General features: G+C 44.9%; 1 protein-coding gene and 1 pseudogene across 1 annotated transcript in view; one reads left to right on the top strand and one right to left on the bottom strand.

Annotated features, from left to right (window-relative positions):
- LOC127924156 (tetratricopeptide repeat protein 30A-like) overlaps nucleotides 1–3,007 on the top strand; it is a 55,105-nt gene extending 52,098 nt beyond the window's left edge. Inside the window, 3 exon segments of the mRNA XM_052508623.1 lie at nucleotides 1,089–1,167; nucleotides 1,767–1,896; nucleotides 2,671–3,007. Coding sequence (XP_052364583.1) covers nucleotides 1,089–1,167; nucleotides 1,767–1,896; nucleotides 2,671–2,807 — 346 coding nt within the window. The 3' untranslated portion in view covers nucleotides 2,808–3,007.
- A 421-nt stretch (nucleotides 3,008–3,428) lies between these two features.
- Nucleotides 3,429–10,045, bottom strand: LOC127924155 (UPF0764 protein C16orf89 homolog; annotated as a pseudogene).
- Nucleotides 10,046–12,339: the final 2,294 nt, after the last annotated feature.

The raw sequence follows: 12,339 nt of genomic DNA, 5'->3' as shown, positions 1-12,339 counted from the left end.
AATGGTGTTTTTATCTCTCTTCCAGGACCCTACACTGTGTTAATAGGTTTTATATCTCTCTTCCAGGACTCTGCACTGTGTTAATGGGTTTTTATATCTCTCTTCCAGGACCTTGTACTGTGTTAATAGGTTTTATATCTCTCTTCAGGACTCTGCACTGTGTTAATTGTGTTTCTATCTCTCTTCCAGGACTCTGTACTGTGTTAATGGGGTTTCTATCTCTCTTCTAGGACCCTGTACTGTGTTAATTGTGTTTCTATCTTTCTTCCAGGAATCTGCACTGTGTTAATAGTGTCTCTATGTCTCTTCCAGGACCCTGTACTGTGTTAATAGTGTATCTATCTCTCTTTCAGGACCCTGTAATAGTGGTTTCAGTGTTAACCCTGTAGTGTAATCTATCTCTTTCAGGACCCTGTACTGTGTTAATAGGGTTTCTATCTGTGTTAATAGGGTTTATATCTCTTCCAGGACCCTGTACTGGTTAATGTGGTTTCTAATAGTGTTAATGGGTTTCTATCTCTCTTCCAGGACCCTGTACTGGGTTAATAGGTTTCTACTCTTCCAGGACCCTGTACTGTGTTAATAGTGTATCTATCTCTCTTTCAGGACCCTGTACAGTGTTAATAGTGTATATATCTCTCTTTCAGGACCCTGTACAGTGTTAATAGTGTATATATCTCTCTTTCAGGACCCTGTACAGTGTTAATAGGGTTTCTATCTCTCTTCCAGGACCCTGTACTGTGTTAATTAATAGGTTTTATATCTATCTCTCTTCCAGGACCCTGTACAGTGTTAATCTCTCTTCCAGGACCCTAGGGTATTATATCTCTCTTCCAGGACCCTGTACTGTGTTAGTAGTGTATTCTATGTCTCTTCCAGGACCCTGTACTGTGTTAATTAGGACTGTGTTTCTATCTCTCTTCCAGGACCCTGTACTGTGTAAATAGTGTTTCTATCTCTCTTCCAGGACCCTGTACTGTGCTAATAGTGTATCTATCTCTCTTCCAGGACCCTGTACTGTGTTAATAGGTTTATATCTCTTTCCAGGACCCTGTACTGTGTTAATAGTGTCTCTATCTCTCTTCCAGGACCCTGTACTGTGCCAAGGGGAACTACGACTTCGGCATCACCCGTGTCATCAAGAGTCTGGAACCGTACAACAAGAAGGTTGCACATTGTTTTTCTATCCGGCAGTTCTGGAACATTCTCTTGGAAAGCCAATGTTTTTGGATGTTTCTACCACTTCACCCCTGACAAACATGTTGGTAGTGTGTCCCAAATGACACCCTATTCCCTATATAGTGCACTACTCTGTTTAAAAGAAGTGCACTATATAGGGAATAGGGTGTCATTTGGGACACGACCCTTCCAGAGTGTTTGATCTTTGTTAGATATTGGCCAACCGAAACATAGCCCAGAGTTCTGCACCTGTGTCTGCTCACTCAGCCCAGCTGAACACACAGAGTGTCTCTGTAGGAGTGTTGTTGTCATTCCTACAACTCTATCAACCACACACTTGTTTAACTGGTTGTAACTGTTTTTCAGGCCAGGTACAAGTTGTTTAGATCAGGGTACCTGTCAAATGACTTTGAGTCTCCAGAGTGTATATCCCCCCAGGGTTGGGAAATAACACAATGTCCAGACAGGTTTTCCATGAATCCTAGTTGGAAGATTCCCTGAATCAGGAGGGAACGAGAAGGACATATCTATTCCTCTGACCAGGGTTTCGTATCCTTCTCTCATTGGTTGTGGTCCTGTGTGTGTAGCTGGGAACAGACACCTGGTTCTATGCTAAGCGCTGTTTCCTGTCTCTGCTGGAGAACACGGCCAAACACATGATCATGATCAGGGACTCCGTTGTTCAGGAGTGTATTCAGTTCCTGGAGCACTGTGAAGGTACGGACGCACACACACACACACACACACACACACACACACACACACACACACACACACACACATAATTACACTTGCAGACAGACACACACACATGCACAGTTTCAACACACCATTTACCCTCCTTTCGTCCCTCTCCTCCCCCCTCCCCTCTCTCTCCTCCTCTCCTCCTCCTCCCTCCCTCCTCCCCCCCCCTCCTCCTCCCTCCCCTCTCCTCCACCCCTCTCCTCTCCCTCCCCCTCTCCCTCTCCCTCCCCCTCCCTCTTCTCCCCCTCTCCCTCCCCTCCCTCCCCCCCCCTCTCCCTCCTCCTCTCCCTCTCCCTCCTCCTCTCCCTGCCCTCTTCTCCTCTCCCTCTCCTCACCCCTCCCTCCCCTCCCCCTCCTCCTCCCTCCTCTCCCCTCCCTCCTCCTCTCCTGCCCTCTTTCCTCTCCTCCCTCTCTCCCTCCCCCTCTCCCTCCTCCTCTCCCTCCCTCCTCCTCTCCTGCCCTCTTTCCTCCTCCCTCCTCCCTCCCCTCTCCCCTCCCCCCTCCTCTCCCTCCCTCCCTCCCCTCCCTCCCTTCCCTCCTCCTCTCCCTCCCCCTCCCTCCCCCTCTCCTCCTCCCCTCCCCTCCTCCTCTCCTGCCCTCTTTCCTCCCTCCTCCTCCTCTCCTGCCCTCTTTCCTCTCCTCCCTCTCTCCTCACCCCTCTCCCTCCCCCCCTCTCCTCTCCTCCTCTCCCTCCCTCCTCCTCTCCTGCCCTCTTTCCTCTCCTCCCCCTCTCCTCTCTCCCTGTAGTGTACGGTAAGACAGAGCCAGCCATGATAGAACAGCCACTGGAGGAGGACAGGATGCACATCGGAAAGAACACCGTCACCTACGAGTCTCGCCTCCTCAAAGCTCTCTTCTACGAGGTCATCGGATGGAACCAGTGATGTCATACTAGAACGGAACAGAGCCTGTGATGTCATCGCACGGAACCCGCTGATGTCACCGGACAGAACCAGTAGTTTACACTAAAGCCTTTTTAAAACCTGTTCTACACCCCCAGACCTTACACAATGTTGTTGTAGCCCTGTGGTGTGTCCCAAAGAGCCCTATTCCCTACATCAGGGCTTCTCAAACCACTTCCTGGGACCCCAGACCTTACACAATGTTGTTGTAGCCCTGAACTAGGTCACCTGATTCAAGTAGTCAAAGGGCTTGACGTTTAGTTGACAAGTTGAATCAGGTGTGCTCGCCAATTATCATACTTGAGTAAAAGTAAAGACAGAAAATGACTCGAGCGAAAGTGAAAGTCGCCCAGTAAAATGCTACTTGAGTAAAAGTCTTAAAGTATTTGGTTTTAAATATACTGAAGTATATATATATGCCATTTAGCAGACGCTTTTATCCAAAGCGACTTACAGTCATGTGTGCATACATTCTACGTATGGGTGGTCCCGGGATCGAACCCACTACCCTGGCGTTACAAGCTCCATGCTCTACCAACTGAGCTACAGAAGGACCAATGTATAAATCATTTCAAATTCTGATATTAATCAAACCAGACGGCACCATTTTCAGTTTGTTATTTATTTACGGACAGCCAGGGTCTCCAACGCTCAGACATAATTTAAAAACAATGCATTTGTGTTTAGTCAGTCTGCCAGATCAGAGGCAGTAGAGATGACCAGGGGATGTTATTTTGATAAGTGCGTGAATTTGACCATTTTCCTCTCCTGCTAAAGCATTCAAAATGTAACGTGTACTTTTGGGTGTCGGGGAAAATGTTGGGAGGAAAAAGTGCATTTATTTTCTTTAGGAACGTAGTGAAATAAAAGTTAAAGTTGTCAAAAATATAAATAGTAAAGTACAGATTCCTCCAAAAACTACTGAAGTAAAATGACTTTAAAGTACTAGTTAAGTGGTTTCCACCCCTGGTGCTGTGGAATAGATGAAAACCATAGAACGACTGGGTGTCCCCAAGAGAGGATGGATACACACTGCCCTACATAAGTGCACTACTTTTCACCAGAGCCCTATGGGTTTGCCTGGTCAGAGGTAGTGGTATAAGTAAATAATTGGGTGCTATTTAGGACACATGTCCAGGTGAAGGGTCACACAGCCAGGTGAAGGGTCACACAGCCAGGTGAAGGGTCACACAGCCAGGTGAAGGGTCACACAGCCAGGTGAAGGGTCACACATCCAGGTGAAGGGTCACACATCCAGGTGAAGGGTCACACATCCAGGTGAAGGGTCACACATCCAGGTGAAGGGTCACACATCCAGGTGAAGGGTGGTTGACATTAAGGTGAAGGGTCACACATCCAGGTGAAGGGTGGTTGACATCCAGCTGAAGGGTCACACATCCAGATGAAGGGTCACACATCCAGGTGAAGGGTCACACATCCAGGTGAAGGGTCACACATCCAGGTGAAGGGTCACACATCCAGGTGAAGGGTCACACATCCAGGTGAAGGGTCACACATCCAGATGAAGGGTCACACATCCAGGTGAAGGGTCACACATCCAGGTGAAGGGTGGTTGACATCCAGGTGAAGGGTCACACATCCAGGTGAAGGGTCACACATCCAGGTGAAGGGTCACACATCCAGGTGAAGGGTGGTTGACATTCAGGTGAGTGGTCTCTTGGTGATGTCCTGCTCTGTCAGGTAGTAGTTGAGGTATCCTCCCAGAGCGCTCACTGACACGCCTGTTATGTGACTGGAACAACCATCTGGAGGGAGGAGAGATGGAACAGTACAACAGTATTGAAGCTGGGTTCTGAGTGTGTGTGTGTGTGTGTGTTTCTGTGTGTGTGTGTGTGTGTGTGTGTGTGTGTGCGCGCACGCACGTGCTGTTTCTCTTTTCTGTGTGTGTGTGTGTGTGTGTGTGTGTGTGTGTGTGTGTGTGTATCTGTGCTTGCTGGTTCTCTCTGTGTGTGTCTGTATGTGTGCATTTTGGCCATGAATAACACCAGGGATATTCTTGACACACACCCTTCAACATTCTCTCTCCTCTTCACTCTTCTGTGGGGCTGTGTAAAACATCCCACTTCCTGATCCTGCAGCCTCAGAATGTGCTGCAGCCAATCAACTTTGAGAAAGTCAGAGAAACCAGCCAATCCACACAGCAGTACTGTGGAGAGGGAGGAAGTTATAGAAAGTAAAATCATGGTCTCGTTTTAAACAAACTACAACTTATAAAGGTTTTACATGTTCAGTTTCTCTAAACACTGACTGTCATACTGCTTCATAGACACTCTAGTCTACTTGGAGTACACAGATAGGCCCTGCTCTAATGTAGTGCACTATATAGGGAACTGGGTGCCATAGATCTCTGCTCTAATGTAGTGCACTATATAGGGAACTGGGTGCCATAGATCTCTGCTCTAATGTAGTGCACTATATAGGGAACTGGGTGCCATAGATCTCTGCTCTAATGTAGTGCACTATATAGGGAACTGGGTGCCATAGATCTCTGCTCTAATGTAGTGCACTATATAGGGAACTGGGTGCCATAGATCTCTGCTCTAATGTAGTGCACTATATAGGGAACTGGGTGCCATAGATCTCTGCTCTAATGTAGTGCACTATATGCAGGGAACTGGGTGCCATAGATCTCTGCTCTAATGTAGTGCACTATATAGGGAACTGGGTGCCATAGATCTCTGGTCTAATGTAGTGCACTATATAGGGAACTGGGTGCCATAGATCTCTGCTCTAATGTAATGCACTATATAGGAACTGGGTGCCATAGATCTCTGCTCTAATGTAGTGCACTATATAGGGAACTGGGTGCCATAGATCTCTGCTCTAATGTAATGCACTATATAGGGAACTGGGTGCCATAGATCTCTGCTCTAATGTAGTGCACTATATAGGGAACTGGGTGCCATAGATCTCTGCTCTAATGTAGTGCACTATATAGGGAACTGGGTGCCATAGATCTCTGCTCTAATGTAATGCACTATATAGGGAACTGGGTGCCATAGATCTCTGCTCTAATGTAGTGCACTATATAGGGAACTGGGTGCCATAGATCTCTGCTCTAATGTAGTGCACTATATAGGGAACTGGGTGCCATAGATCTCTGGTCTAATGTAATGCACTATATAGGGAACTGGGTGCCATAGATCTCTGGTCTAATGTAATGCACTATATAGGGAACTGGGTGCCATAGATCTCTGCTCTAATGTAGTGCACTATATAGGGAACTGGGTGCCATAGATCTCTGGTCTAAAGTAGTGCACTATATAGGAACTGGGTGCCATAGATCTCTGCTCTAATGTAGTGCACTATATAGGGAACTGGGTGCCATAGATCTCTGCTCTAATGTAGTGCACATAGAACTCTAGATCTCTGCTCTAATGTAGTGCACTATATAGGGAACTGGGTGCCATAGATCTCTCACTAAGATTTAGATGCACTATTGTAAAGCACTATAGGGAACTGACTATTCTACTGGATGTCATAAGGTAATGCACTATATAGGGAACTGGCTCTGGATAGATCTCTGCTCTTAAATGTAGTCTATATAGGGAACTGGGTGCCATAGATCTCTGGTCTAATGTAGTGCACTATATAGGGAATAAGGGTGCTAAAGTAGTGCACTAAATAGGAAATCTCCCATGGGCTCTGGTCTAAAGTAGTGAACTATTTTAGGAATTGGGTGCCATAGATCTCTGCTCTAATGTAGTGCACTATAGGGAATAGTGTGTAATTTGAGACGGACTGTTTTCGATGAAGATGTCCTGGGTCTCCCGGTGACTATTCTTCACTGATGTCCATGTTTCCCTTCAGCATGTTGGGAGCAGAATGTCTTAAATGTCTCTGTTAGGTTAGCAACTGCGACATAGATGTCTGGTCTTGTAAACATGGCAGAACAAGGTCCTAATCTGGAGGAGGGGGCAAAGTAGGGAGGGGGGGGAGGATAGATAGAAAGTGAGGGGAATCCCGGGGTGTTTTCGAGGGTAGAGTCTCCAGGGAACTTAAATGATGATGAACTATGGTCATAAAGTTTCCCTTCAGCATGTTGGGGGAGGGGGTCCCTGGTAGGAGAGTCTCTCTGTTAGGGGGAGAGAGGGGGTTAGGGAGAAATGAGACGGACTGTTTTCGAGAGAGAGAGAGGGGTAGGGGTTAGGGAGCAGGGAGAGAGGGGGGTTAGGGGGAGGGGTTAGGGGGAGGCAGGGTTTAGGGGAGGGAGAGAGAGGGGGTTAGGGGAGAGGGGGGAGGGAGGAGAGGGGGGTTAGGGAGGGAGAGAGGGGTTAGGGGGAGGGGTTAGGAGGGAGGGGGAGGGGTTAGGGAGAGAGAGGAGGGGTTAGGGGAGGGGTTAGGAGGGAGGGGAGGGGAGGGAGAGAGAGGGGGTTAGGGAGAGAGAGGGGGAGGGAGAGAGGGGGTTAGGGAGGGAGAGAGAGGGGGTTAGGGGGAGGGGGGTTAGGAGGGGGGGAGGGAGGGAGAGAGAGAGGGGGTTAGGGGGAGGGGAGGGAGAGAGGGAGGGGGTTAGGGGAGAGGAGGGAGGAGAGAGAGGGGTTAGGGAGGGAGAGAGAGGGGTTAGGGAGGGAGGGAGGGAGGGAGAGAGGAGGGAGGCAGGGAGGGGGAAGAGAGAGGGAGGAGGGAGGAGGGGGTTAGGAAGGGAGAGAGGGAGGGAGAGAGAGAGAGGGAGGCAGGGAGGGAGGAAGAGAGAGGGAGGAGGGAGGAGGGGGTTAGGAAGGGAGAGAGGGAGGGGGCAGGGAGGGAGGAGGGACGGGGTTAGGGAGGGAGAGAGGGAGGAGGGAGGGGTTAGGGAGGGAGAGGGAGGGAGGAGAGAGAGGGAGGCAGGGAGGGAGGAAGAGAGAGGGAGGAGGGGGTTAGGAAGGGAGAGATGGGGAGGGAAATTGGGGAAGACAGGAAATATAGTGGAGCATAGAAAGTTAGGTGTGTGTGTGTGTGTGTGTGTGTGTGTGTGTGTGTGTGTGTGTGTGTGTGTGTGTGTGTGTGTGTGTGTGTGTGGTGTGTGTGTGTGTGTGTGTGTGTGTGTGTGTGTGTGTGTGTGTTCTCATAATCTCCCAGCATGAAGTAGAGCAGCTGGTGAGAGAGGGAGTAGTTAGGACATCCAAACCTCGTCATTGTATCACGACATGACTTGGTCACGATGCAAGGAGTCCCGTTGTTCTTCCTGACAAACCATCACATATACAGGCACGCGCACACAGGCACGCGCACACAGGCACACAAGCACACAAACACACAGGCACGTACACAGACACACAAGCACGTACACACACGCACAGGCACAGACACACAAGCACGTACGCACATATACAGGCAGAAAAATGTATTAGCAACCTGGTCAGGAAGCTGTAGGCCTTCTGGGTTTTATTACCCTCCTACTGACACACTGAAATACATGAGATTTAGTGAGGCATCACCTTGTGCCGCTCAATAAGCGCAGTGTGTGTGTGTGTGTTTAATGTGCGTGTGTGTGTGTTTACCATGTTCCCAGTAGCAGGGTCATACACTTGTCGCTCTGCGTCTCATCGTAACACTCCATGGTTCGACCGGAGGAGTAGGCCAGAGAGGGATCTGTGGAGCTCCACTCATGAGGTACTGACCAGAAGGTCCAGCTCAACAGAGGCTCAAACTCTACAGGAGAGAGAGAGAAAGAGAGAGAGAATGAGAAAGAGAGATGAGTGGGATGAGAGAGAGAAAGAGAGAGAGAGAGAGAAAGGTAGAGGGAGATGAGAGAGGTGTAGTATATTTACCTCTGTAGTATTTGGGGAGTCTTCTCCAGCTCGGTGACAGCCTTAGCCAGGCTCTGAAAGGCCTCCTGACCAGGGTTACCGAGCAGTGCGCTGAGACCAGCTCAGAGGGTCAGTGTGGGAGACTGCTTCCTTCAACTCCGCTGGGACGGAGAACAGGACATGGAAAGAGATGTTTTCAAAGACATCTGGTGACTGAAGTCATCTTTGGCTCTCCTATCTACAATGTTGACACTGCCCAGTATTTAAACTTTGACCAACCATTTTTGTATTTCAGTCAAAAATAATCACATATTCTGCTGTTTTCTTTCAAATCCAGCATGCCACTGATGCCACATAGCCAATAGCCAGGCTCTGGTCCAGCCTCCTGACACAGGGTTACCGTAAAAGCCAATCAGTGCGCCTGGAGAACTGTGCTCAGTGTTATGGGGACACATCAGTGTGGGGCCAGAACTGTGTCTCACTGCTTCCTTCAACTCAGACAGCCTGGGAACTGTGCCGTGTTAGAACAATAGACAATCAGACAGAAAAAGAGAACTGTGCCGTGTTATTCAAACACATAGCATCTGTAATTATTAAGTGACTGAATGTCATCATTTGCCAATCAGACAGCCTGGAGAACTGTGCCGTGTCCACATAGTACCTGGAGAACTGTTGTTATGCCCACAAGCCAACAGACAGCCCAGAACTGTGATCACACCATAATCAGACAGCCTTTGTATTTATATAGACAAAAATAATCAGACAGCCTGGAGAACTGTGCCGTGTTATGCGGACACATAGCCAATCATCCTGGAGAACTGTGCGGTGTTATGCGGGACATAGCCAATCAGACAGCCTGGAGAACTGTGCCGTGTTATGCGGGACACCGCAATAGTACTATAACGGGAAGCATTTGGTGCATGCTGACTTGCTGAGCCAGCAAATAGTCTAACAAAACAACCACATAAATAGACTACAATTTAATGTCCAGACATGTATCAAAAATAATCCACGTTTCCTCGACATACAGTATATTTCCTCGCATATTTGGGTAGTCTATGTGCATATTTGGGTAGTCTATGTGCATATTTGGGTAGTCTATGTGCATATTTGGGTAGTCTATGTGCATATTTGGGTAGTCTATGTGCGCACTTGTATTCCGTTGGACCAGACGAAGATTGTTGTGGATCGAAACGTCCTCATTAAAGGTGCTAATTAGGAGGATATATGATACACAGTATCAGATACAGTGTGCAGACCTTACTGTTACCCCCATGGTTACAGAATGATAACTAACGGCAGTGATAATAATGACCTAGTATACTAGAATCTCACCCTGCAGGATGATGTACCCGACCACCCGTCTAGGTTGATGTTACCGTGCTCTTGCTCCAGGAACGATGCGCTTTTTAATATAATCTCCTGCGCCGCATTGGCGAGGCTGGCTAGAATCACATCAATGACCTCCTCCTGCGCCGCATTGGTTTATTATATTACAAATGCAGTACCTGAGAAAAATCAAGGACAAAAACAGTCATATAGTTACAAACCTGTAGCCATGTTCTGGATATAGGCTACTAAAAGTCTAGCAGTCATAGTTACGCCCGAGGCTAAACCCCAAACGGTTGACGCAGTCATACATTTGATGACATATACCTGATTTGCAAGAGTGATTTGCAAAGGGTGATGTGCTTGTTTGGCGTAAAACGAGCTGTCACGTGGCTACGATCGATTGAGAAACTGGGAATTACAGTCAGTTTTATTAATTAAATTATAGTTACAGTTTATAGTTACATATACCTGTAAATATAATGTCATAGTACCTGGAGTTTAATATAATCTCTAATCTGCCTGTGATGGAATTTGAAAATAGAAAGTTATTATAGGGGTACAGAAAGTGTAGTTTAGATCATAGTACCTGTTTAATAAATTAATGAATTTGATTCAATGTACCAAGACAGTTAGTTTTGTCCAATGTATAGCTTCCTGTAGTTTAATAGCTCTAGGTTTATGGCTACCTGTAGTTACAGTTATATAGTTACATAGTACCTGTAGTTTAATATAATCTCTATAGTTACAGTCCTGAGTTACATAAAGTTTAATAGAATCTCTATAGTACCTGTAGTTTAATATAATCTCTATGGTTACAGTTATATAGTTACATAGTACCTGTAGTTTAATAGAATCTCTATAGTACCTGTAGTAGAGAGAATATAATCTCTATGGTTACAGTCATATAGTTACATAGTACCTGTAGTTTAATAGAATCTCTATGGTTAGACAGTAATATAGTTACATAGTACCTGTAGTTTAATAGAATCTCTATAGTACCTGTAGTTTAATATAATCTCTATGGTTACAGTCATATAGTTACATAGTACCTGTAGTTTAATATAATCTCTATAGTACCTGTAGTTTATAGTTACATAGTACCTGTAGTTTAATAGAATCTCTATAGTACCTGTAGTTTAATATAATCTCTATGGTTACAGTCATATAGTTACATAGTACCTGTAGTTTAATATAATCTCTATAGTACCTGTAGTTTTAATATAATCTCTATAGTTACAGTCATATAGTTAGTCTATAGTCTCATAGTACCTGTAGTTTAATATAATCTCTATGGTTACAGTCATATAGTTACATAGTACCTGTAGTTTAATAGAGTCTCTATAGTTACAGTCATATAGTTACATAGTACCTGTAGTTTAATAGAGTCTCTATAGTACCTGTAGTTTAATATAATCTCTATGGTTACAGTCATATAGTTACATAGTACCTGTAGTTTAATAGAATCTCTATGGTTACAGTCATATAGTTACATAGTACCTGTAGTTTAATAGAATCTCTATAGTACCTGTAGTTTAATATAATATCTATAGTTACAGTCATATAGTTACATAGTACCTGTAGTTTAATATAATCTCTATGGTTACAGTATATAGTTACATAGTACTGTAGTTTAATAGAATCTCTATAGTTACAGTCATATAGTTAATATAATCATATATAGTTACATAGTACCTGTAGTTTAATATAATCTCTATGGTTACAGTCATATAGTTACATAGTACCTGTAGTTTAATATAATCTCTATAGTACCTGTAGTTTAATAGAATCTCTATAGTCATATAGTTACATAGTACCTGTAGTTTAATATAATCTCTATAGTTACAGTACCTGTAGTTTAATAGTCTCTATAGTTACAGTCATATAGTTACATAGTACTAGTTTAATAGAATCTCTATAGTAGTTACAGTCATATAGTTACATAGTACCTGTAGTTTAATATAATCTCTATAGTACAGTCAATATAATTACATAGTACCTGTAGTTTAATAGTCATATAGTACCTGTAGTTTAATATAATCTATATAGTTACATAGTACCTGTAGTTTAATAGAAATAGTCTCTAGTACCTGTACATAGTTTAATATAGAATTACATAGTACCTGTAGTTTAATAGAATCTCAGTCATATAGTTAGTACCTGTAGTTTAATATAATCTCTATAGTAATATAATCCTGTAGTTACAGTCATAGTACCTGTAGTCTCTATAGTACCTGTAGTTTAATAGAATCTCTATAGTTACAGTCATAGTACCTGTAGTTTAATAGAGTCTCTATAGTACCTGTAGTTTAATAGAATATCTATAGTACCTGTAGTTTAATATAATATCTATAGTACTGTAGTTTAATATAATCTCTATAGTACCTGTAGTTTAATATAATCTCTATAGTACCTGTAGTTTAATATAGTCTCTA

This window comes from Oncorhynchus keta, unplaced genomic scaffold (genome assembly GCF_023373465.1).
Source record: "Oncorhynchus keta strain PuntledgeMale-10-30-2019 unplaced genomic scaffold, Oket_V2 Un_contig_3749_pilon_pilon, whole genome shotgun sequence".
NCBI lineage: Eukaryota > Metazoa > Chordata > Actinopteri > Salmoniformes > Salmonidae > Oncorhynchus > Oncorhynchus keta.
This window is presented reverse-complemented; position numbering and strand designations above follow the sequence as displayed.